Here is a 27,062-nt window from a genome sequence, read left to right as displayed (position 1 = left end):
ATGTGTTTTGTGTGTTTGTGCATGTGTGCACGTGTTTCTTTTAACACTGTCACTGTTAAAGCCGAGTGCACAATAAGTGATGCCTGTGAATAGCATGCTTTATACTTCAGCATGCCTTCCAAGGTCAACCACATTGTACCGAACCGAGCGTAATTCATCTGCAATATGATGAGAGAATGCTAAAAACTTGAGTTTCTTTTTATTCGGTTTCATGTAAGGTAATGTCTGGTATTATAGTGAGCACTTTACTATATTTTTACATTGAACTGCTATGACAAATCTGATTAGGGGCAACAACCTGCTGACAGATATGACCCTTTGGCACTTCTCAAGAAATAACTTAAATTCTCAACCCAGACAACTGCAGAAGTCACACAGCAGCAGAGTGGAAGCATAAATGCATGTTTGTGTTCACTTTGTGCATTTTTATACTTTTGGGTGGTATTGATTTTTTTTCTCGTTTTTTCATTGTTAAGTGTATAACTTGCAACACATTTGAAAAACTGATGCTCTTTCCTCACAAGAAACTTCATTTTCTGCCATCAGTTTTGTGAGGTCACTGTTGTAGTTGCAGTGACATACGGCAGATTTGCTTTGTGTAAAACTTACACATAAGTATCACATGGAAGAATGAGAGTTGCATTTGAGTGAGAAAAAAAAATCCAGATTTAATCCTCATGTATTTTGCAGGACTTGCAAGTAGTAAGGGTGGGGTGGGGGGTTACAGCAAGGGGCTCAGGGTCAAAACAAACATCTATGCTTGAAGTTTTTATGCTTTTGCAGAAGATCTCGTTGTCTTTGAAGTTTTCACTACTGAGAGCTAAGAAGAGAAGGAGAGGCAAACAGGCGTAGAGAGAGTTAGGATAGGGAGAGCAGCGAGGGAAGGAGAACAAGTTAAAGAAGTGCGAAGCCCTTGAGTTGAAACTGTGCCTGCCTGGGCCTACAGAGAGCAGATGACAGTAGCTTTGGTTTCTTTTGCGGAGCTCACAGTACTTTTGCCTTACATAACCCCTCCCATTGTGCTTTTTCAATTATTTGGGGAGAAATCTTAAGTATGCATTTAAAAATGTAATGCTTTCATGTATTCCAAAGTAGGGGAAGAAGAGGGGGCGCATCACAGATCACGCAGAAAGGAGACGGCACTGACAAGTTTTCAGAATATCGACAATTATAATATTCTATAAGGTATATCAGCGGAGTTTAACATTGTGCGGGAGTGTTTTGGGAAAGAGAGAGGGAAGATAGGCACTCGGAGCAGATGCAAGCAGTGCAAACTCAGACATTCTTATTTCCTACCCTTCCCCCAACCCATATTCCCCCTAAGGTGCCCCTTTACTCCCCTTCTCCCCTCCTTCTGCTTCTCTGAGAGGTTAAAGCGCACCTTCCCACTAAAGGGCTCTGGGGTCATGCATCTGCATGTGAAATGTGAACCCGCTGACATTCCAGGGCAGCCCTAAGCCGTGCAGTCCTTTTGTTCACCAGGGTGCCAGTGTCAGGCCTAACAAGCTGAACGAAGGTCTATGTGAGCGCAGAAGGGAAGATGGGGAGAGAGGTCGGTGTGTTGTCGATGCACTCTCCAACTGTGCCAAAAACAACAGGAAAGTTATGGTTGTTGAAATGGTAGGATAAATTCTTTAATACCAGGCAACCTCCTAAAACACTGTTACCACGAGCTGGAAGTAACTGCAGAGGATATTTCTTTGGCTATGTTAAAATTGTGTTTCCTTGAAACTGACACTGGTTTAAGACAAGTGTTGGTATCAGAATTGATTGTATTCAGATAAGGTATTCAACAAGTGTAGTAAACTTAGAATCTGGAATACTGAACCTGGTATGTTTAACCTAACAGAAGGCTTTCAGGCAGACCGTGGACATGCACACTCTTTTAAATCATCCAGCACACAGAGGTGCAGGGCTGCAGTCCTTTCAGTGTCTGAATTGAGTTCTGAGGCACAAAGGGCAGCTATTCACCAGGCAGTGATGGACTTCACACTAGCCTTTATGTCCTCAGTGGCAGGCAGAGAGAGAGAGAGTGGAGGGGGGTTGGAAAGAAAAAAGTTTTGAGGAATATGTGCAATACAAAACAGAGAGATTGTTTGGAGGGCAGGAGCATGGATTGTGTAACATTTTATTAGAATATATTAATACATTTGATCAGCGTGAGCACAAGATTTCTGTGAGATATTTGTATTGTTCCCAGAAGTAGTGTCCTTTTAGATCTGTTGTAGTATTTTAGAGAAAGGCTCAGAGAACATGGTGCAGCCTCAACAGGTGTCAGCAGGTGCTAAAGCAGCATTACGGTTGTTTTTACATTAAAAGAATCTAAAAGAATTACATACAAATGCATGCACTATTTAGAAATAATATCTGTTTTGTTTCTTTGAAAAGAAAAAAATTATCTCTGAGTTTTAAGAAAATCATGCCAAACCAGAGCAAGGGTCCTGTGTAGAAATCTTATCATATGCTCTAAGTGTCTTGATATTTCTACCAGTTTAATTGGGACTGTATCTGTCAGAAAATTCGTAGTGTGTCTCATTCGATATGAAGACTGAGCACAGAGTGTGAACCTGTGACCATCGTGATTCTGATTTATTTGACCTCATGTCTAATCTGTGATGTATCCATCCATCCATTTTCTTACGCTTAACCAATTCAGGGTCACGGGGGTATAACTGGAGCTTATGCCTGCTGTCATGGGGCTAATAGCAGGACACGCCCTGGACAGGTCACCAGTCTATTGCAGGGCTAACACAGAGAGACAGACAACCATTTGTGCTCGCATTCACACTTTTTGCAGTTTAAAATTGACAGTTTTCGAACTGTTGGAGGAACCCACACATTTGTAGGATCCTTGTTCTTTGAAATCTCTGAAAGACCTATGTGCCCTGTTGTGTACGCCTAAATGTTGGTGTGTGTGTGTGTGTGTGTGTGTGTGTGTGTGTGTGTGTGTATAATTTCCCACTTACACTATAAATGCTAAAAAGTTCATAAAACATATTCACAAATGATGCTGTGCAAACATGCATGTTGTTTATCATTATCATATTATTATTATTGTGATTATTATTATTTTTTTTTTTATTATTATACACTTTCACTAAGTCTAACATATTGTAATTGGCCTTACACTCCCATCCTGCATTCCTTCCCCTGGGGAACCCAGTCCAGAGTGAGTGATTCAGTTAACATTACTACATTAGAGCTGTCCATCCATCCGGTCTGCTTTTCCAAACACATTCATCCCAGTCCTAGTTAAAACACTGGGGGATCTCCAACACTCCACCTTTATATACCCCCACCCCCAAAGTCTTTTATGATGTCCATAAAATGGAAGAGTGCAGCTTTACTTGAACTAATAATATCTGAGCTTACAGGGCTGTGATTGATGATCTTTAAAGCCAGCCCGATCGGTCTCATCTTTCTTCAGATTTTTATCACTGACTTGTTTGCAGTCATGTGCAATCACAAGCACCGGGAGAGGTAACAAGTGCTTGATGTATGATACTTGAGCCACTTTTGTCAGCTGCGCATTTCCCTTCTCTCCCTTCGTTTTTTTTTCTTTTATCTTTTTCTTTTCTATTTTAACCTCAGTTTTCTATATTTGTTGCCTCGCTTGAGTTGTGGACTGTTTGGTTTACTCTGTTCTCTCTTCCTCACGCTGTCTTTCTCTCTCTCACTTGTTTTTTTTTTCAGATGGTGGGAATGTCTTCTCCTGGGGGATGGGGCAAGAGGTAAGCCAAACATTTTTCCACTTTTGGTCCTGTTGGGATTGGCAGACTTAGAACTGGACTCCACGCTTTTTTGTTCATGTCATGTTCTCTTTGTGTCATTTTAACTTTGTCCTGTTTTGAGATAATTGGAGAAAATTGTAGATTAAAACATTTTTGTCTCCAAGCGCTCCATTTGAGCACTTAATATACTTTATGGTGTGCCAAGAATGCACATCTATTTCAATTCTATAAATCACCTTTATAGGCTCTGCTGTTTGTCCATTTCGACTCCTCTGCTTCACATAGGCAGAACAGGAAATCCTTTTTATGGGACCCTCTGATGTTTATATATGAGCATGCCCCTTCAAATGTGCATAGCCAAAAGTATGTGTATGTGTGTACGTGTGTTAGCTGGCCCCATCCTACTCCTCTTTTAGATAAAAAAATCCCACCTGTCACTAAGGATTGTTCTGGCCTTTTATTTAAGATGTTCTTTAAAGAGCTGCATCATTACACAGCCCTCAGACAAAGCCCACAGAGTATAAAACCTAGGCCTACCTCAATCTCTCTCTTCCCATCTCTCACTTGTTCTTTTTCCTCTTGGCTCTGGTGTTTATCTGTGGGGATGTTTGAAACCATGGCCAAAATGCGATCGTGTTTACAATGTGACAGGATGAGGCTTTGCCAGGACAGTGAAACAAACATGTAGGTGAAGGTTAGGGAGGCGGCGCAATAAAAATGTTAGACATCAGCTTTGACGTGTGCCTGGCTTCTGCACTACATTCTTACATTGCAGGATGGCTCCTAGTCTAACTACACTCATTGGGTTTTCATAAGCATTGTAATGCCTTTATAAGTTTAAGTTAGTCTCTGCAAGGACACAATGTTTTTCTTTCCTCCATGATGTTCTTTCTCTCGTCGAGTGTCCTCCCTCACTCATCCTCTACTGCTTCTTTCCCTTCCATTTTTCCCTACTCTTCTTCCATCTCTTCTATCTTCCTCTTCTCTCTTCTGTCTTGGAGCCATTCTGATGATTGATTGTTTCTCTGTGTAGTCTGACAGGATGTAGCACACTCTCGGCCCCTGGGGCCCCCGACAGACTGCACCACCTGATTAAGTCTCCCCCTGTAATCAGCCGCATAGTGCCACACCAAAACCACTCCCGTCAACACATTAAAAAAAATCAGAAAGGTTCCACCTTCTGAGAGATAACACTTTGTTTTTTTGCACAGGAAGAAGTGAAATGAGGGGACATCTTAAACTTTTTTTCTTTAGTAGGCTGATATCTTCTCTCTGGGGCTTAAAGGCTCTTATGTATCAGTAGAAGCAGAAAAAATGAAAAAAACAAAAGGTCTTAAACTTAATAAAGTTCTCTTGCCTTACCAAGGTAAACCCAGACAGCTATAACCCTTTTAAGGGTAGTAATAGTATTACAGATAGAAATCTCATTGTTTTCCTCCTATTGAAACTAAAAGACAGACGGCCTGCTTGGTATCACATGATTGAGGTGAGAAGGAATTTGAATGATGTCAGAGAGCAGGTGCCACAGCCAGAATCAATCTGCTAACAGAATAACGGTGGTAGCAAATAAGCGTCAAGGCAAGTAGAGAGCTAAAATTGATATATCATTCATTTTGTGGAAGAAACCATTGCTTTGACATACACCCCATTCTTTGGATTAAATAAATAACAACCGAACCCAGTGTAACTTATTTCATGACCCTAATGCAGGAAAATACAGAAAATCTACATTTTAAAGCCTTGTGCTGTTTCCTGATATCAATTGTGCAATAGCAGGGTCAACTGACTTAATTCCTTAAGTTCAACAACCTAATCAAGCCTTGTAGGAGTCTTTCTACAGCTTGATGGCTGCCGTCACCTCCAGTGTACACCATCTGGTTCAGGGGTTGCCGTCATGACGGACACCAACCATCCTGCAGCCCCCGTCTCTGTGCAGTGGAGGCACAGAACGTGGTCCACTCTGATTCAGTGTCCCCAAGCTTTCTTGGACTGCTGTTCTGCAGGAGCATTGAAAAGCTCCTCTGCCTGACGAGCACACCCTCATTATGCATTTTGGTACATTAGGGTTGTCCAGCATCCTACTGGACCACCTGATCCAACCTCACCAGGTGGGGAGCAGTTAACAGCTCAGTTCCTCCCTTCGCCCAAGTGTCCAAGACACATGACTATAGTTCTGATGATACAGTTACAAAATCGATCACCTACCTCTGACCTAGGGCTTTCTTGTGCCAAGTGCATTTAGGAAAACCCTTTTGCCCTAACATGGTGTTTGTAATGGATAAACTGTGGTTAACAAGCCCAACAACAAAACGCCCCTCAGGTTTAGATTGAGCAGGCCATTCCTCCCAGTCACAGGCCCCCAGGTCACTGTTATTCCCTACATCCTCTATGGCAGTGTAGTGCTGGGCTGGGCCACCTTCCAGCATCATGCCTAGGAACTCCAAGAAGGTTGAATACTCTGAACTCTCATTCAACACATAAGCGCTAACACCCATTCCCCAACCTTAATGGTGTAGGGAAACAACCCTCTTAACGTACAGGCACCAAACGAGAGGAGATGAGAATGAGATGAGTTGCAAATTACAGAACATTATTACCAATGATTTTAAAAACTTTAAAAATCCTTTAAAGAATTGTTTTTAATTGGGCAAAATTGAGAATTACAACAGAAAAGTAATGTATAGCTCCAGATCAGTGTGGCTATTTAGCCTGTCTACTGCAATCCTTTATATATTGTAATGAGGGTGACTCATCCAACATAGTAAATAATAAACAAGCCATCCTTATGGTGGTAGAAGCCCTGGGCCTTGTTCCAACACAGTTCAGGCCTCATCGAACCTTGGGCCTATTCCAAATTGATGCTAATACAGTTTGGGATTCAGCTGTAAACTGAACCTTTTTCATTCTATAGATCTGCAGGTCCTTCCCTGCACGGAAGTGTGTGAAAGTGGAGGAGTTTGTTTGTGCATTAGTGTGTGTTCATGCATGCTTGTGTAGTGTGCGTTTATGTATTCTCATTCCCTCAAATGTATGTGTACATAGTGTAAGCATCTTTGCCTGTGGGTGTGTTTGGTATTTTCACCATGCTCACATTTATATCTGTCTATGTTTTTCTTTTCCCTTCCTGCTAATGCCATCAGTACACACATTGTGACTGATGATAGTCGTTGCCACACTCTGATGCTCTACTGCTTAATGTCCTTTTTGTTTATTAATTAACTGCAGGACATACAGGCTGAGAGACACCTATTGATTCTACTGCTGCATTAATTGATTTTGTGCTTCACTAGTCATATTGTTGCTGCAAGATCATTACGAGGCCTCTGTGTTGTCTTTGTGGTGGCGCATTATGTGTTGACATACTGTGTTGTTTTTAGTTTTGTGGGTAAAGTGTTGACTGTGGTTGTCATTTTGAATGGATATGTCTTTATTTTTCTTGTATGATAGAGAATTCAGAACAAGTGGGTGCTGCAATACCCTGACAACCAAAGCCCAAGAATGCACAAATGTCACAAAAATAGTTGTACATTTTATGCATTTTTGCAGTCACAATTAAAAACGTCTTTTGATTGCTTTTGCCATTAGCAAATTACCTGTGTTTTGCATGAAGACAATGACAAGTCTACAAACACTCATCAAGTGCTCACTAAGTGGTTGTGAAACCGTGTGAGTCCCATGCAAACCATTAATGGAGACAGTTGGTTATCTAAAACTAAATTCAAAGTTGCACCATTGAAACATGTTGGTTTCAGCAGGAAATGCTTTTACTGTGTAACTTTTTTGAGTTACACTTTCACTTAGAGGTTAATTAATGAGTGTTTGCAGATGAGACGGCATCTTCCATGTAAACTGTGGGTAACTAAAGCAATTTGCTAGTGATCAAAGCAATCACAAGGTTTTCTTTTTTTTTAGTGCATCATTCCTCTTGCAGAAGACACATTTTTGCCATAGGTAGCAGAGGTTGCCAGAGGGTCACCAACTGGTCTATAGGCCAGTGTGGCTAACTTCTTTTCTTTCATGCCATATGTCCTGTACCTAATTTGTTCTACAATGTCTTTGTACTTATTAAGTGAAAAACACAGGGAAACAAGTCCTGCAGCATGTTCTCCAGTTGTAGCTACATAAATTCTAAAGCAGCAATCTGAGCTGAATTCTCTGATAAACATAAGAAACACAATAGCATGTGCTCTAATTACTGTGAAAGGAATTGAATTTGTTCATTAAACTGATAACTCAAATGAAGTATAAATTAAATCTTGTGATTTTGTCAGCTTCATATACATGCATGTTTGCAATAAACACAATAAACCTGGATTGTACTGTAGAAAGTTGGCTGACATCTAAAATGAGGTGAGAGTGTTCTCCGATATAGAGCAGTGTTATTCTATTATTGAAACAAACACATTGTAGTGTTTGTGTGTATCTGACTGCCAAAGGTTCCCTAGTGAGTCTGACCGGGGGGTTACAGTGTAACCAAAGCATCTGTCTCCTGCTCACCATCCAGATCAGCCAGTTCAGCTTGACTGGGCCCAGTTGTCTTGGTTTCATACTGACGACTGTCTGGGAAAGGTCTGTCTGGGGTTCAAGTACATTAAAGTCATCCGTTCCCCTCCCACTGCGCCCCAACACAGATGGCTCCAGATGCAGCTGGCACAGCATGGAGCAGCACCTGACAGTGCTCATTCACTCAGACACACAAAAATACACTTAAACAAGTACAAACACATGCAGACGCACAAACAGGTACGGACACATGTGTTCACTTAGTGCACCTAAATGCAAGTAAGCTTTCACAGGCACACTCTGATGGAAGCACAATGACATTCACACCTTAAATACTTAGATGCACACACTCACAGCAGGAACATATGCTGCCACGCATCTACAAATCCTCACAGTAGCGCGCATATGAATAACCAATTAAAGACTCCGATTACTGCATGGCGCACACATAGACTCAAAAGTAACCCATACATATTGTGCTCACTTTCAGACATATGCCAGGGCATGCCGATGTGCACAGTGCAGAAAGCCTTTATCTCTGCAGGAGCGGAGAGGAGCAGGGCAACTGACAGGAGTCAAACTGAACACCCTCACAATGTGTAACAAACAGAAAGATGTAAATTAGGAACAAAGCCTTCTTTTGTACTGTGGGAGATGCTATGGCTATTAAGGCTCTGTGCTGGATAGGGGTGGTAAATGAAACATAAAAAGAAGTAGACTTATGAATCAAATGAAAAAAAAATGCTGTGTGCTTTTTTTAAAATAGTGCTTCCTCCTTAGAGACAGCGATTTGAACCAAGATGAATTGCCTGTTGCCCATCTCATTTATGCAGTACACAGCAGATATTATAACAGTGCTTTACAGGAATGCGCTCATGACACTCAGCAGGTGATCTACAAGTCCTCTTTGACAAATATAACAACCATCTTTTCATTTTTGCAATGGCAGGGCAGCATGATTTAACAGATGAAAGATAGACTTACTGCTGCCTGCAAAATGGTAAAATTATAGGAATAGTTAAATAGTGACACATCCTATCTGTAAGCAGTGAAATGGCTTTTGTTTTAATGTTTATTCTACTTCTGTAACTTACACTGTATCGCTATTTTACTTGCAGGGACAGCTTGGACTCGGAGAGGACAGACTGCACGTATCGACTCCTAGCCTTCTCAACTCTTCACAGCTTTCTGAGGTCTCGCAGATACGAGCTGGGGACAGCTACAGTGCAGCTGTCACAGGTGAGCCAGACATCCAAAATGCAATAGAAGACCACTGTTTGATCCTATCTTTCCTGCGGCTGTATTATTTTGGCCTGAAAGCATTAAGTCCAATTAAATAACATTACTTAACTAAAACCCTCAATGTCTAATTGTCACTGCAAATATCTCTCATTGTGATTAAAAAGTCCTAAAAGTTGTATTCACTCTACGTAATATATAAAAACCACTTATTAACTTGAAACCCTTATTTTCCCAGTAGTACCCCTCACTGTGGCTTTGAGCCATGCAAATTTTTCATCTACATTATTTCGTTGAGTTTTAATTAACACAACAAGGATTCAGTGTCCTCAAATGACATCACTCGGAGCACAAATTCAACCTCATTAGCTCTCAATATCTCTTAAGCCAAATGAAACTGCACAGCACTGCACCCAGTTTCAGCTTCTTCCGTTAGGTGATATACAAAATGAATTGATTTGTTATTCAAGTAGTTATCCCTAAACTACCCCACTCAGATCTCAGACTGCCGCCATAGCAACTGAGAGATAAGGAGGCACACCAAGCAAATGTCATCTTTCCCTCTGGCCTGGTCGTCTTTACTGTAATTCCTGAAAAGCTGAAACTCTTTGCTAAGTTTGAAAACAGGTAGCGCTAGATCATTTCTTAACTCATCTCTTATTCGTTATTTTCTCACGTGCCGCTGCTGGGAACCATGTGCTCGCTTTTACATTTACACCACTGCAAAGTGTCAGGCAACTGCTTCTTCTTCAGCAGGAATTAAAGCGGTTACATGGCCAACGTAACATCTTCTGCATAAAGAGAAAAGGCAGTGTAATTGTTTCAAGTGAAAGGCACATTTACATGCTACTGCTATGCTGCAACATTCAGAGAAAAGAATTGCCTATTGTTGAACGGAGACGTTTGCTGGCACTGCGTGCACGGTTTCACTAGAAATGCCACCGGATCATTAAATGAGCTGCACTCACCATATATTAAGTTTGTTCCATTTGAATTCTTGGCTCTCTGAAGACCATTTGGCACATGAGGCCATACCTGCCTGTGGTACAGTTATGTCTTTAAGTGATCTATAAAATGTTATTATTTAAAACAAGTGCTTTATGGATTGCTTACGAGACATGCTTAGCACATGATTGATCTGACCTTTCACAGACTGTCGTTCGTACGGAAAACATCAGCCTTAACCTTTTTTAGCCGGATTACTCTGCCAGAGTCTCGGTAAACGTGTCTGCGTGTTTGTATTTTGTGTGTATGTACATGTATGTGTTAGTGCTGCATCTGTTGTAAAATGCCATCCAGAAATGCCTGTCTCATATGCTTTTATAAGGTTTGCTTCACTGAGATGAAAATAATACATTACTGATTGATTGATTGATTGATCAATCATGTCTGAAAGGGTATCTGCGTCTGCATGTGTGTGCGTGCGAGCGTGTGTGTGTGTGCGTGCATGCCTGTGTGCGTGTGTGCCAAGGCTATGTACAGCTTGATGCAGAATAGAGATTGATGGAGGCTTGCCGTGAGGAGGATACTCAGTTATCTCCTTGTAATTAAAATCCACCTCATAAAGATTATTGACTCCCCCACCACACAAACCAGCAGGCTCCCTCGCTTGGCAGGGTTTGCAAAGCGCTTCTTAAAAAATGAAAAATAGCATATTAAGCAGCACATATTTCCCATTTATGCGGAACATTTAGATGTGGTTAAGTTATCGTAATGTGCAATAAAACCTGGATGTGAAATTTGTAATCCACTTTGGAAAATTGCTTACTATATTGCTTTAACATCCCCTGAAAGAGCTTTTGAGATGTGTGTGCCAGGTTTATTGTACGCCATAATTTAAAAGTCCTCAATGCAGGCAGTAAATATAAATTTATTAGTGGTGGGTTTAAAAAGCCAGACTGAGTTAGTATGAGTGGATGCTGGAGTGTTTGCAGTAGGTGAGCACATATTATGTATATGTTTTTTTTCAATAGGTGCCAACTGAGAATGTGTTCTCTCCATTCAGTGGTGAGGGAAGAAAGTTGATCTCATGTGCACGTGTGCGTGTGGTAAAAATGTGATCAGGGACTGATGTTTAGGAGCAGCTAATACACTAGTTAGAATGAGAAACAAAAAGTCTGTAAGGTCATTTCATTTTTCATATTTTATTTCCCTTGTGGCACCGTGAAATTGCATGTGTTCTGGTCTATCTTCAGAACTTTTGCCTCTTTTTTGCTCTCTTTAGCAGGTGGAGATCTGCTTCTCTGGGGTCAGATCCCCTGTGTTTCCCGGGTCACATATCATGCAGGCCCCAAAGGGCTCTCGACCCCCCAGCCTTTTCCACTAGCTGGCCGAAAGGTGCGTTTGTGCCTCAAGGTTTTCAGAGAAATGATTTTTATCTGGATATTTGTAAGTTCTTAAAAGATAAGTCCACACTGCATTGCTTTCCATTGATTTAGAAGTTACACTTCCTGCAGGCTTACATTATGACCTCATCTTGCACAAAGAGCTGTAGATCAGTGCTATATTAAGTATGAAAATATGTAGCAAAGGTCTTAGGCATCTTTGTGAGTCTCATTTCTCACTGTCTTATCCTTTTATACAAATTTACAACATCAAGTAATTTTTGGGGAAAAACGTCAAAGCTAAGCTATGTCTTTGGAATTTTCGCACTACTTTAAAATTTAAAAACATTTGATTTTTTTTCACAGGTGATCAGTGTTGCCTGTGGTGCATGGCACATCATGGCTCTCACCACAAGTGAGTAACCCGTCATCATTCCCAAAGATTCATGTCTCTCCGTTTAATTGATCTTGGGGCAGTTAGACTGCGTCACTAAAGATAAACCAGTCAACCTCAGGTATTTCCTCTCCGCACTGGTTTCCTCATCCTTTTCTCCAAATGATGTCTTGTTCCTCCTCAAAGCCCCTCCTCACTCACTTTCTCACTCATCGAACCATAATTCACTTCAGAGGGAAGCATCATTAATGCACAGTAGGACCCAGCAGCTTGATGTGTGCTAATTATATTGTGTGTTTTACACGCTGAATGACTTTTGCTTAGTCAGTGATGAGCTCAGTCTCTGGTAATTGTTTTTTGGATTTGATGAGTTTATAAAAGCCTGTCTGTGAGTGCGTATCTGGGCATGTTGCTCGTGTGCTTGTCCGTTCATGTATGTGTTAGTAAACATGTGGATGGCGAGACTTTACTCATAGAAATCCACATTTATGTGTGCCTGTGCTTGAGCAGTCTTGTATTAAGGCCATGTGCCTAGATGCACAGCCTACTCTGTTTTTTACACATAGCCAGAAAGCCAAGATTATTATTCAGCTCTGCACATTATACGCTTCTGTGAACTTAATAATGATTAGCAAACAGTCAAAACCTCGAGATCGTTCTGACACATTAAAACTACATGCAGTTTTAAACTCTGCCATTCCAGCCTAACACTTTGACATGCGCATTCAACCATGACACTACACTCCATTACTTGCTTGCATTCTTCACAACCAATGTGATCCTTTTTAGTACTGTAAATCAGTCGGTGCTATAGCAGCCTTTGGCTAATCACACTGATTGGAGGTGTCCTTTGGCTCACCTGGGGGCTTCCAATCCTATTAGGCCAACAGTCCTGAGCCTAGCGTACCCAGCAGCCGCTCGTGTTTGATCACTGGTGCTTAGAGCCCACACTTGTCCTCTTATGTTGGTGTTAAGGCATGGAGGAGAGGAGCAGCAGGGTGGGGTTTGGAGGGGGTTAAAATGTGATCTCCTTAACTCTCTAGGGGGGCAGAGGGGAGCTCAGTGCCCCACCTCCCTCACTGACACTCCTCTGCGCCTCCAGCTGGAGCTGGTCTTTAAACTTCTGATGTCATATGAAAAGCGGAACACTGCAAAGTTTTTTTTCAGGCAAAAGAGAAAGAGATGGAGGGACCGAAAGAGTGAAAGATTGAAAGAAGCACACTGTGAAGAGACGGTTGACTGTATGTGTCTATCTTTTTGAGAGTGTAAGACGTTTAGAGGTTCACTCAAATTTCTCACATCACTCCCCTCCTCCCCTCTCCTTTCTTAATCTTTCTTTTTCTCCCTCTGCACACCTGAGCTGATTCCACCAGGCCTGTCACCTCTGTCTACCTTCTTCCTAGCTGTACCACATACATTACCTCCCCTCCATCACTTCTTCTCTCTGCCTTCTTTCTGACTGCTATTTTCCTTCACTACATGCCCATCACTGTGTCTCTCTTGTGGCTCTCCCTCTTCTCTCCCCCTGCTGCCCCCCACCCCCCACCGCGACTCTCTTCTTCCCTGGGCCAAGAGCGCCCAAGAAGAGCCATGTGTTTCCAAAGTGGACTGGATGGGAAATCGAAGCAGGGCTTCTGTGTTTATCAAGCCACAGCTCCGTCACCTTGCTCCTACTCCCGTCTGGAGGCCCCGGCAAATTGGTGACAGCAACAACAACAACCCTGCAGCACACATGCCCCCTTTTCCCATGTGCACATCCATACACGCAGTTACACACTCGCACACACACGCACGCACACATGCACACAGCATAGCACCTTGGCCTGTTTAGTTTTATTGCTGGTGTCAGGTGAGGAGGTGGAGGTAGGAGTGCTGTCTAATGTTCAGCTCTCACACACACACAGATACACTCACACACAGCTATTTCCACCCCTGCCGACACCTTGGCTAACAAGACCTGTGAACTGCAGTGACAGAACTCCAAGACTTGTCAGAGTCCCACTCATTTAATGCCAAGACCCGGCCCCAGCTCTAACCCATCACAGTTTCTGTATGCACACCAAGCCACATTAGGCTGCACAATGATATACAGGGTGTGAGTCTGTACTACTACTACTACTGCTACTTCAGGTTAATATTGTTTAAGTAATACCTTTACTAGTGATATGTATGGTAATTCTTTTTTATTATTATTAAATCAACGGTGTAGTATAATATCAGTGTCGAGGTGAAATGTGTCATGGTTTCGTTTAACTTTACCTTCAGCCTGCACCTCATTACAGTGATGTGCATCATGATTTCTTTCATCTATAAATGTTTAAATGTTTGCTATTACTCTTGCCTGTCTAGTTGCATGTGTGACAGTACAGTAATGTGTCTGTAAACCTGCTGTACCCACAGGCATCTTTATCTGGAGCATCTAATAGTCTTGGGTCATTACAAGTAGTTTTGCATGGAACACTGCCCCTTTTGTTGCATGTGTACAGGATGCTTTCTGCTCAATATCTTTTTCAGTGCCCCCTTTCTTTGCTTTGACGTTATCGTGTAAGTGGAGAATAAAAGAGAGTTGACTTTGGTTAGAGCCCTGCACGGCCTTGCTACCTTGGAAATTAACTACACAAACAATGCCTTGCCATTGTGCCTAAGCACTTACAACTATGCCATTTAAGAGAGTATTGATCTACCCAATGCAGGGTCAATCATTGGATCAATGGTGTGTGGGTTGGTTGGCTCGAAGGCTGTTTGACTGCATGAATGAATGGATGGTTGGATAAGGAATGAATAGGCGGTTGCATAATGAATGGATGGATGGATGAATATATGGATTGATTCATGGGTAGACTTAAAGATGGATGCATGGAGGGCACCGGTGTCGGGTCTGCACAGAGATGAACTTGTATAGTTCTGAAGATGTTACTTGCTTGCTGTATTTTGTGTAAGACTCACTTCTGTCCTGTACACCTGCCACCATTAAACACAGCCTGACATTTACTGCAGGTTGAAGTTGATTTGTTGTGAATCCTCCGCGAAGAAGCATTTCTTAACATGAAGTGATTGGGTTTTTTTTAGTTATTGCTGATTGGGGCAATTTTATATTTAAGCCCAGTAGGTATAGTAGATAACTACCTCCTATTTACCAAAATTTTTGCTTACCTGGATGCAATATTAAGCTGAAATCCGTCAAGTAGTATTACTGAAACTGAAGAGTGAGAGACTGAGAGATATAAATTAAAAAGCAGTCATTGTCATTAGCATGTTCTTGGTGGATTGTTGTGATGTGTTTACACCAGGGTTGATTGACCTAGTTACCCAGCCCCTGGCAGCATACGATGGAGAAATGAAGATAATGCAACACAAGGGAGAGAGTTATGTTGCTTTATTATTCTTATATGTGAGGCATTTGTGAGTCTGTGCACCCACATGCACAAACTCACACACACATGCACGCACGCACACTGAAGTGATGATCAGGCGCTAAGGGGTCGCACCTTGTGACAAAGTAAAAAAAAAAGAAGAGCTTATTTAAAATTCTGTAAGAGATGTCAATTGTGCCCTCTGCATATTTCTATGGAAAATTTGTAAATAGATCCTTTGTAAATAGCTTCTCCTTTGCCAATCACCCTGTCTGCTCTGTGCACAGCAGCATTAAAAATTGATCCTTAGCAGCACCAGGGTGAAATGCTAACATTGCTGCCAAATGACTGATTAAAAAGAAAAACCTTTAATCTTTGCTTAAAAGTGTCTACTGCCTTGGCATGCCTTCCCCTGTGCTCCTCTATCTTCCAACGCTGTGAAGGGAAGGAGGGGGTCGCCGTGGGGGAAACGGGGTCACGCTTCATGTAGAGTCAGCACTGTACAGTGATATAGCTCTAGAGGTGAGGGATTTCACTAAGAGGAGATCCAGGAATCAACATGCATTGCTGTCTTCTGAATTTAACCTTAAGCCAGAGGTTAAAAACACATTTGAGCTTTCCACAACAGGAGCTGAGTGTGCTGTGGCACTCCTGCTAATGGCATGTAGAAAAAAGAATTGTTTCTTCCAACTTAACTATTCAGGTTAACAAAAAAAAATCACTGGGGCTCTAAAGTTTGACACTTCATTTAGCAGCACAGAATTAGAAACTGACGCCCAGCTTCTCTATATGATGACTACAGAACATACACATGCAGTTTTGGAACATAAAAAGGTATTATAACGTATATTGAAATTGCTGAGAGGTGTTTGTGCTTCAGAGAGCAGAAAGAAGAACAGACAGTGTGCTCACCCAGAAACTCAAACTCACTTCAGAGACCTTCCTCACTTCAGAGACCTTGTCAGAAAACCCTCACCAATAGAGCACACAGAGAAAGAAAACACGGCACAGGTAAGATAAACATATCTCTTCTTTCTTGCACTACAGCCTTTTTATTGACTTACATACTGTAAAGCTAAATCTAACTGACTCGCTAACCCAACAGCTCCCTATCTCTTGCCGTGGATTTTTCCTGAGTGATATCTTTCTCTTCCACACTCCCTGCCCCTGCCTGCCTTGTTGACATCCTCATCGTCCGTCCATCATTTGCTGCTCAAATCTGCTTTGCATTTAATAGTTTCAGTTTCTTTATGCATGGTGTAAATGAACATATCAGTAGTTTATGATATATATATATATATATATATATATATATATATATATATATATATATATATATATATATATATATATATGTGGAGAGAGAGAGAGGGGGAGAGACATAATGTATATACTATGGATACAATAGAGCAAGTTTTACTTAAGTAGGCAGCACAGTTGTGAAAACATCAGAGTGAATATATATTCACTTACCTCTCAGAATATCAGTGAAGGCCACTAAACTGTCACGCAAAGCCACACACACACACACACACACACACACACACACACACACACACACACACACACACACACACACACACACACACACACACACACACACACACACACACACACACACACTTCCACCCCTCCCCGTCTCTCTGTCATTCAGGTGTTTACTGTCATTCATACTCAGGGTTTTGTATAATCCTCTCACCACACCTGAGTGCTCCCCACTCAGTGTCACTGGATTTACTCTCTCTCACCCCCCTTGCTCACTTCCCCTCTCCTCGAGCGCGCAGCCTTTTTCATTTTGCATCGCAGTCATTCTTTTACACATGCTGTCATTTCTTATGTAAATAACCACAGATAAAAAGACAGTAACAGACATTTTAAGATTTACACACACCGCTCAGCGCGTATGTTTTCAGTCATCCCCTCTCATCAGCCAGTTTGTTTGTAGAAGTGTCTTTGCCTGTAGCCATAAATTAGGGGTTGTGATTTAACTCATTGAGACAAAAGAGAAAGACAATGAAACATGCATAAAACAAATGATGTGGAGAAGGTGAGGGAAAGGGAGAGCGAGGGAGAGAGGAGAGAGGCGAGGAGGGTGTACTGAAGGCAGAAATGGGCCAGTATGTATTTCTGCTCTACTTTCACTTCGGGAAGGCTTCATTAAGAAGTCTGTTTCCAGAGCACAGCGGAATCTTTACGCACGTACATGTGTGTGCGCGCACAGGAGTGTGCATATATTCGTAGTTTAGTGTGTTTCAGAGCCCATGCACATCCATGTGCATATATGTGTGCATGCACATAACATTATTTGTGTGTTCAGTGAGAGAGATCTCCTAAATTATTTACACCCAGAACTCTCTAATTGGTATCAAGTTTTTAAATGGGGTCAAATGAGCAGTTCCATGCTGCTTTCTCTTGCCTTAAGTCTGTATCATTACATCTGGAGCTACAGTGCAGCTATTTCAATGAACTTGAACGTCTAAATGCTGTATTTGCCTATTGACTGGGGCTCTACTCTCAGACTGGAGAAATACGCTGCATCAGGCTCATTTAGAGGAGGGAATGTAACTGTATTTTTCCACCGTCTGATAGAGCTGTTTTAGTCCATCTACTCATGTATGTTACTCTGTAAATGTTCTGTAAGAAATTTGTTGAGGCATAAACATTAAAAAAAGAGGTGCACACTCACAAACACACACTCAAAGCCTTAGGCAGGGCACAGAGATGGTATTAGATTTAAGCCCTCTAATAAAGCCAATTAGAATTACACTGCGCACTGATGAAGGCAACCTTTCCAGGGACATTCTCTCACCTCCATATATACACATCTAAGGCATGCAGCATGCACATGCACATACACACATCAGCTAAATATTTAACATTGCCAAATATCTCTTTGTTATAAAGGGATTAGATACAGTTTGTCCAATGCACCATGTTTGGCCTCAGTGTTGTTTTAACAGGCATTTCGAGAAACTTAATTTGCTTTCCTGAATCAGCTTTCCCCTCCCAGTTTTATGTCAGGGCAGGAAGTGTTCCTGGCAGTGATGATCTTTTACTGGGCAGAGGTACTGCCGCACTGGCACAGATGTGCTCCAGGGTCTCTCAGTACAGAAAGAGAAAGCTGAAACTTAAATTGTCAAAATAATAAAGGGATTAGTGACTGTAATGTGATTGCTGAATTTTAAAATGTAGTCCATTATAGCAGAATGACAAAAAACAATAAAGTAACCACATTAGTAATGCCATAGTAATGCATACATTACTTCCAAACATGAAGAACATTACACTGGCTTCCCAGAAATGTGCACAACACTAAGTTTCAGCAAGTCTAGAAGATTTGGATGAATTGACAGAACACAAGGTGTTAGTCTATATTTTTTTAAGTGACTCAAACAAGTGTTCATAAATGAGCACATTGTTGACTGCAATACATGTTATATGACAAAGATAAATATTGATGTCTATTGCTGAAATTCTCTGTTTCCTATAAGTTTACTCTACAATGAAACTGACTGTACAATATTACTACCCATATCATAGTAAAAACAACTTAAAAGATTGTGTGTATCCACCTGACAGGGCTCCAGACATGTCAAACACAAACTGGTTCAAGGTTCGGAAAGTCCAGAAGGCTTTGAGGAGCAAGAGACAGATGAAGAAAGTGAAAGTGCAGAGGAAAAAGAAAGACATGAACAAAAACCATACACAGATGAGGCAATGTCTGCAACAGAAACGGATGGGACAGGAAGTGGCCACTCATCAATCAAATCCAAGCAGGGGGATGATACAGAGGGTTGTCAGACAGCAGTGCGGTTTGAGCCAAGGAGCAGAACATGCAGAAATAGTCAAGGCAGTCTTCACGTAGTCTTCACTACACTGCATCTTTTACCTAGGTCAGACGGCAAGCAATGCAGGCCCACTGCTGGCACTCTCCCCCAGCTATCAAAGGGACAACAAGCTCAAAGCAGAATTTCATCTGGGGCTCAAAAGGTGAGTTATTTATATAGTCATCACAAACAAAACTACAACTCCAGTTTTTCCAGTTTGTCACAATATATTGTACTTATATTTTCATAAATCTTTATCTTTTCAGAGAAGATCATATCTGACCAAATCAGTCCAAAAATCTGAAGGCGGCAGCAGCATTTTGCAGAGCCCCGAGCTCAGGCCTGCACCCAGACCTCCTGTGAAATGTCCTGGAACTCAATTTGTAACCTCTTGTCACCATCCAAGAACGGGACCACACAGTGGCCTTAAGTCTTCCATTTACAGATCTTCTTCAATCTCTAGCTCTGGACAGCAAGTTCACACATTCCCTTCCTCCCATTTGAGATCGCAGGTTGAAACCTCTCTTTCTCAAACTCCTCCTTCATCTAAGCCATTTAAAAAGTGCTCTGCAAACAGAAGACAAGCTTTTTCCTTTGGCATTACTCCAAGAATTCACAGGTCTACTTCTGCCCACCAGTGAACCAAGTGAATATGTATGCAACTTTTTTTTGTTATCCTAAACATGTATATTTCTTAACCAAAAGCCGCAAAAAAATCACTGGCTATGGAATTGTGCTCTCTGTTATCTACTTGATAATGGATGTAAAGCTAAATATTTTTGCTTGCAAAAACAACATTCTGCTCTGGAGGAGCTCTCCAAAACAGAGTCCAGATGAGCATTAATAGGGTCCAATTTACCCCTGTGATCACACATTCTGATTTGGCAAGTACGTTCCTCCGATAAGCCATCTCAGTCAACAACACTCCTGAAACTTGACCTTATTTGAAGGCATTAGACTTTTGTCTAATGCCCTACAGTCAAAACCGTGTGTAGAAAATGCTGAGACCTTGAATCACATCATTTCAACAGAACTTGAGAAGGTTGTTTCTTACCCTACACACTGCGCCACATTCATTTTAATGCTTACAGTATGTTGTTTATTAAAGACATAACGCCTTCTCGGATCTTGGCCTCTTGTAAGACATTTTCACGGTGAGGCATTTTCATGGCTGTCCGTCTCTTCGGTATGAGTCACATGTGTTTGCCACTGTGGCTCTTTTCAGTTTGAGGAAATTGATTTGTTGCACAGATAATGTGAGCTTGCTCTTTGTCTTTGTTGTCTTGTTTCATGTCTGTCAGTGTGTCCTTTAATATTGTGGTATGCAAACTGGCTCTTTAACTAAATGCTTAGTGCAAAACCTTTTATCATCCACCTTTAAAAACACCTGTCTGTCATGTAACAAGTTGGCTTTTTTTTTTTTAGTTGTATTCAGTTATTGTAAGTTGTGATTTTTGTTGTAACAAGAAATTGTTTGTAAGGAAAGGGTTTGTTAGTTTTAATTGCCACTCCTGGGTTGCGTTTTTTTTGTTAATTTTTTTGTTTGTTTGTTTTTTCTTTACCTATGTTCTAACATGAGAAGTTTTGTTTTGTATTCAATTTTGTATTCAATTCTTCTTCTTTTTTTTTCCATAAACTGTATCCACAATCACTCAATAAAAATATTTTGAGAAATGTTGTAAGACATTGTATAGTATTTGGCTTTTACTGGAAAATTAGACAAATACATGCAAAGTTCATTATTTCTTTGAAAAAGTGCTTAATACATTTACTATACCACTGCAAATTTGGTGCGCCCAAGCAAAGGTATGTAAAGGAATGGTAATGTTCGAGACTGACAAGTAAAATTTAAAAAGTGCCTTTAAATTGAGTCTTAAATTTGTTTCCAAGTAACAAGCCCAGCAACTACTTGCAGGAAGGCAGCACTGATGGCATTGAGACATCCACCCACGTCTCTCTTCCACTCCCTACGGTTTGTTTTGGTGTGAGTTAGTGCTGATTGTGTGTGTATCACGTCTTTGCCCTGCGAGACTCCTGCCAATCGATTCAAGGTGAGACCTGTCGATTAAACACCCTGACCGGTGCTCTCTACCTAACCCCGGGGTGATTCAATCCCACCCCTTATACACACGCATGCGCTCGCGCACACACGTACACACCCACTTCACCTGTCATCCATCAATACCTCCATCAGGGCCTCTATTGATCCCCTCCATCCAGCCTCTTCACCCCACGCAGTACAACATCAGGGCCAGGATGACGTTGGTGCAGGTTTAATTTTTGGCAGATTTACAATAAAGCTCAAGTTATTATTTAACTCTTCCAGCTGCGGTGTGCTCTTTGATTTAGCACCCTGGGAGAAGATGAGTTACAGCTGACACTGAGAATCTGCTGGGGCTGGAATGGTAGGCACCCGGTTCATAACTCAGCCGCCGAATGTGTAGTTAGTCAATCACTTGATCTGTAATCACAAATGCTGCCAGAAATTACATGAGTGATGAGCTGTAATAAAAGCACTTACTTTTCCTGCTCTGTCTCTTAAGTGTTATTGGCAGACCCCTCTCTCCCAGGAGGCCATGGCTGTGAAACAAAATCCCGATATAAACTGCCTCATTGGTCCCTGCCTCACGCGCTGTCTCTGTGGCGTACTGTATGTGTGTATGTGACTGTATGTGAATGTGTGTTAATGCAGAGTGCTTCCACCACAGTGTAATACAAAGCTCTTTTTGACAGTCTTTCTTCAACTTTTAGATTGCCTTGCTTCAGGACAAATGATCCTCACTCCAGTAAAGACAGTCATGCTCGTCTCTATCATTTATAATCTCTACTGTCGGCAGAGATGCAAAGACACTCGCTCACAATGACTGTTTTTAAATAGGCCTGGCACTATTAATTGTTAAATAAAACACTATTTAAATTTACTTCTAGACAAGTTGCTATGCAGTAGTTTAATATTATAGTAAAACTTTCCCAACCCTGAATTTGATCTCAGCCAACCGTGTACTCACAGTTTATATTACATTAACAACATGACCTTACGTACAGTAATCAAAACATGTCAGGGCCAAGACTCAAACCTTTCTTTGACAGTCTGTGACTCCCAGCTCAGTAGCCTTTAGCAGGAGTTCATGCACGACAGTTTTATTGATACAGACCTCTGTAATAATTACACAGCGTCTCGCATGCACTATTGATCAGGCCTATTGATAAAGTCATATTTTACTGTAAAGGTCTGTTGATTTGATGCATTACAGCATAAATCTGTCCTCACAAGCAGTTGAGCTGGAAATCCGACTGCAGAGTGACGGATGCTCTCACAGATAAACACACGCAGGGCTGTTTATATCCATTGTTTGATTGAGGTTGGGTGACATAAGTTTAAGATAGTGATGTAATGATATTCATATCTTTAGTCCAACCGCATGAATAGACGATCACACAGAGACGACAAGTGAGATCTGCCTTCCAGTCCAGCTCATATGATGTGATATATAAGCGAGGGTGTTTATAGAGTCACTGCTCCATCTTATCATGATTTGTGTTGTCAGCAGGGGCTGGATCTGCATGACGTTAATAGATTCTGATGTGGTTCAAATGCCCCATGGTGAATGTGAAATAGAGATGAATGTGACAGATCGCACAGGACTTGTCCTGTATATAAACGGCCTTTGGAAATGTTCTCACAGGGAAGGAAGGATGGTGTAAATGCTGGAGTGTGGGGGAACGCCAATGCTGGTATTAAAATGGTAAGAATGCGATCCTCACAGCTCACCTGTAAGTCGAAACAAGGAAGAAATGCAGGTGATTTTTTTTTCCAAGAAAAATCATCAGATTGGTTTGCTATAAGGTTTACTGTTATTAAAAGAATCTTTGGCATCCTGAACCTGCAAACACCCTGAACTGTACACTAATGGAGAACTAAATGTAAAGTGTCAAGTAATATGCACTGGTGTTGCGCATTATCACCCTTTGATCTTCCCATGGAAAAATATAATATGTGTAATAAGGGAAAAAAGCAAATTTATTACCATTGGAGGAAAGGAAAATAGATCTTTATGGTCCAGGTTAAAAAGCAGCTTACTAGACCATGTTTCCGTTTTGGCCGGCAGTTCAAAAGCATGTTTTCTTTTCGAATTTTTCTCTGGCCGGATTCTGAATCACTTGGGGGCAGTTCGCAAAAGGCTGTGGTGCACCATTGCCGGGCTGGTTTTCACATTTAAAGAGCCAAAGATACATGGGGAACATGTTCACGTTCAAAAGGCCTACAAAACTCTAAAAGCTGGGATATTGAGTTAATTGCTGGCCCAGTCAAAGCAAGGCTGATGCTGCAAAATGCGGTGTACAGCCTCGCTGTAGAAGAGGACAGAGGAGTGAAAACTGCTCCTAATTACCAATGATTTGCTGGATAAGCATGTGACCTGCTACAACATGAGCAATTTTAAATGACCTGGAATCTTAATGACAGTAAACAAAACTCATGAAAAACAGGCTATAAAAACGAAAAAGGGATGGCAGTTATTTCTAAAAGGGGTTTAGAAATATATAGTGGCTGAAATAAAAATAAAGATTTTTATAAAATAGCAGATTAGAGTGTTTTTGGCTTCATTCGAGGACTTCTATTGTGCATGGTTGTTACAGCATCAAATCTACCAACGGAATTGTTACAAAACTAAAGCACACCACTGACTTTGAACACTACTTTTGTACCACAGCTGTCTGAAATGCTAATATATAGTCTTGTGGAATAGCAACAATACCTCCAGTGTGTTCCCCAGAGCTGGAGGGAGGAGGCAAGACAAGACAAAGACAGTTTTTAATCCGAGCAGGAAGCATACAGTGGCGATTCACTGTGAAATGGTGAGTGATATGACTGAGTAGTGTATTTACTGAGTCTGACAGGGTAGGAGAAAGAGAGTGTTTTCTTCCTGTCCATACATTTATCCCCCTCCATAAATCACCACCAATGGGATTCATAAATGTGGAAGAGCAAACGTCGTGTTGCTCCGACTCAAGCAATTCCACTTTGACCTTTAAATTTGGCATTGGTCACTCATGCTAAATGTGTGCCACGACCTTCCATGACCTTGGACTATTCATATTTAATAGCCTTTCAGTCTGATGGTTCCGCAGAATGCATACAGTATATGAATGCACACACTGCAAAGAGAAATCCAAACATTTAATGCCTTAGTTTGAGAGTCTGATCACAAGTGATTCTTAGTTGTCTAGGTGTCTATCTATGAAAATACACATAAATGAAGAGAATATATCACTGTGTCTTTATTGCTTTGATTCCATTATCCCTACTCGGCACACTCTATGAAGCCCTATGTGCATCATAACCTTTGACTCCAGCCAGTGCTTTTAAGGTTCTGCACTTTGCCCTCTCCCATTTGACCTACTGAAGTATACCTTTATAATTGCCCCTGTCGCTATCAAATGCGCATATGAGGGGGTGCAGGGGCACCAGGCATAAGTCTGTCCAGTAACCTTTTGGCCTTTGGTCCATTCATTCTGCTTGAAGCAAGCACAGCAGGTCTCCTCTGCCTTCCCACAGTCTAATACTGTATTAGTCTACATGTCTGAGTTATTGATGGTGCTTTAGAAATATTTTATTGGTCAGTCATGACCTTTGGCTGGGGCAACGCAAACACTAACCCCCCTAAAGCTTCCTATTGACATGGATATATGTATGATCACATGGTTAATAGTATAGATTTAAAACAGCTGAAGACCTGGTCTTTTGGATTTTTGCACTGTGAGCATTGCATTTCATTAAGGGTTAGCTCTAATAAAATTATCCACTGATGCTTAGGGAAAGATTTTTAGGAAAAAAAATATATAAAAATTATTCATATCAAATAATAGATTTGAATAAATATTTTATGTCACATTTCCGAAGCACAATGTACAAGTATCCATAGGAAAAATGTCACAGGCACTTTAAAATGCTAAATCTTTTCCTCATATCATCCTCTTGTCTCCTCCCATTACTTGACGCAAAACTCTCCATCAATGGAAGTGTAGCTTGCACTTAAGCACCTACAATTAAGATAAGCCTAGCCACAACTGGACAATTACCTGCCAACTAACCTTTTCTGGAGGCACTTAAGAAGGTAAGGACTCCCGAGGATAGATGTGCCATGAGTAGAACAAGCTCTTCAACAGGCCAGAAGGAGAGAGGCAGAAAGGTAAGGAGGATGTAATGTATGAGAAGAGGGGGATAGAGAGAGTGTGTCAAAAAGAGAGGGAAAATGATAGAAATAGAGAAAAAGACAGTATCATGGTGAGATTACCTAATCCTCTGTCTGAGAGGAGTATTTGAAGGACCTGGTGGTGTCAGACATGAGGGGGCTTTGTGGAGGTTTACCCAGGAGAGGCCAGCTTAGCGGTGGAACACCAGGTGACCAGTGCTTCGTCCCCAAGCACAAGCCTCAGCTTGTGGCTTTGTAAACACTGTTAAATTGATTGCAGAGAGCTGATGAGATTTCCCTGCAGCCTGGGTCATTATCACATTGTGGAGTCGCTCTAATTCACTGATACTGAGGCCTATATGGGTTGTCACTCACTTTTATGTTGTCATTTTTAATGTAAGAGGCATCGTTTCTGTCAGTGCGTATCTTTCAGGTTCTGAAGATGCAGACATTTGAAATGTGCAATGAATTTAAACACTGAGGAAGACTTCATTTCCTAAATCATTGTGCAACATTTTTAGCACCAGTGAGGGTGTCTCTGCTTCTGCACAACGGGGTGAGTTTCAGTACTGTATGATATCTGATCCCAAAAGCCCTGCGGGGCAGCCACAGCAAATCAACAATGGATTAATGGATGTGGGTTTGCTCATAAATCTCGTTGGGACTGGAAAGCATTCGAGAACAGTCAGCCTGTAGTGGTGCGCTTAATGTTACAGGCAGTTTGGGTTTCCCATCGTTCAAAGCAGTGACAGAGTAGTAAAGATGTGGCAGCATCTTATGTCTGTGTTAAATCAGTGAATGTCAGAAATGCTAGATAGTCAGTTCGCTGTGCTGAGAGCTGTACCAAAACTGATTCATTGGTGCAGATATGTTTGTGAATAACTCCAATGATTTTCCATAGCGCTCAGTGTCCAGTAGAATGACTTCATGTACCACAGCAAAGACAGGAAAAACAAAAAAGATATGTTGTGGTGACATGCACTAATTCACTCGTGTCACTACAGCCCTTCAACCTTAGCCTAGTGCGTTAAGGCCTCGCCATAGATCACAGTGGTTAACAGTTAGCTGTTCCTGCAGGTGTGCAGAGAATGGCTGTAACAGTCTCCATTACTGGAGAGAATGGCCCAACTCCCACAGCCCCCTCCAGACAGTGCTGTCATTACCCATCCATTGTGAGGCCTGAGAGGAAGCTGTAAGTACGGCAGACTTATGGCTTTGTTAGGGCGACTGGATGCTCACCTCACATGCAGCACCGGATAAGGAGGTATGGCGGCATGGAAGCCAGATAGAGTGATAGAGACTGAGGATGAATCAAATACTCCCATGATGCCCCGCCACCATCTCCACGGCCACCCCCTGATGGGGTTGTGAGTTGAGTGCATGGTGTAAGGTGGCGAGGGTTATTTGGTGCTATTTTTACAAGAAACGGGCTGATTTGTCTTAGGCCATTACCGTCTATTACAGCTGCGAGTCTTGGGGAAAAGGTGGGAAGCGGCA

General features: G+C 41.6%; 1 protein-coding gene across 5 annotated transcripts in view; it reads left to right on the top strand.

Moving 5' to 3' along the window:
- The window catches only part of LOC113033075 (uncharacterized), a 308,229-nt gene extending 287,172 nt beyond the window's left edge, over nt 1-21,057 (top strand). For 3 of the 5 annotated variants that reach the window (XM_026186380.2, XM_026186378.2, XM_026186384.2), the window contains exons 8-14: nt 3,694-3,731; nt 9,353-9,473; nt 11,698-11,810; nt 12,164-12,212; nt 16,425-16,555; nt 19,124-19,534; nt 19,638-21,057. In XM_026186380.2, the coding sequence (XP_026042165.2) occupies nt 3,694-3,731; nt 9,353-9,473; nt 11,698-11,810; nt 12,164-12,212; nt 16,425-16,555; nt 19,124-19,534; nt 19,638-20,012 (1,238 nt within the window). In that variant the 3' untranslated portion in view covers nt 20,013-21,057. The remainder of the gene's footprint in view (nt 1-3,693; nt 3,732-9,352; nt 9,474-11,697; nt 11,811-12,163; nt 12,213-16,424; nt 16,556-19,123; nt 19,535-19,637) is intronic. The other 2 variants (XM_080309087.1, XM_026186379.2) reach the window with 2 other exon arrangements.
- The last annotated feature ends 6,005 nt before the right edge of the window (nt 21,058-27,062 follow it).

This window comes from Astatotilapia calliptera, chromosome 12 (assembly GCF_964374335.1).
Source record: "Astatotilapia calliptera chromosome 12, fAstCal68.1, whole genome shotgun sequence".
Taxonomy (NCBI): domain Eukaryota; kingdom Metazoa; phylum Chordata; class Actinopteri; order Cichliformes; family Cichlidae; genus Astatotilapia; species Astatotilapia calliptera.
This window is presented reverse-complemented; position numbering and strand designations above follow the sequence as displayed.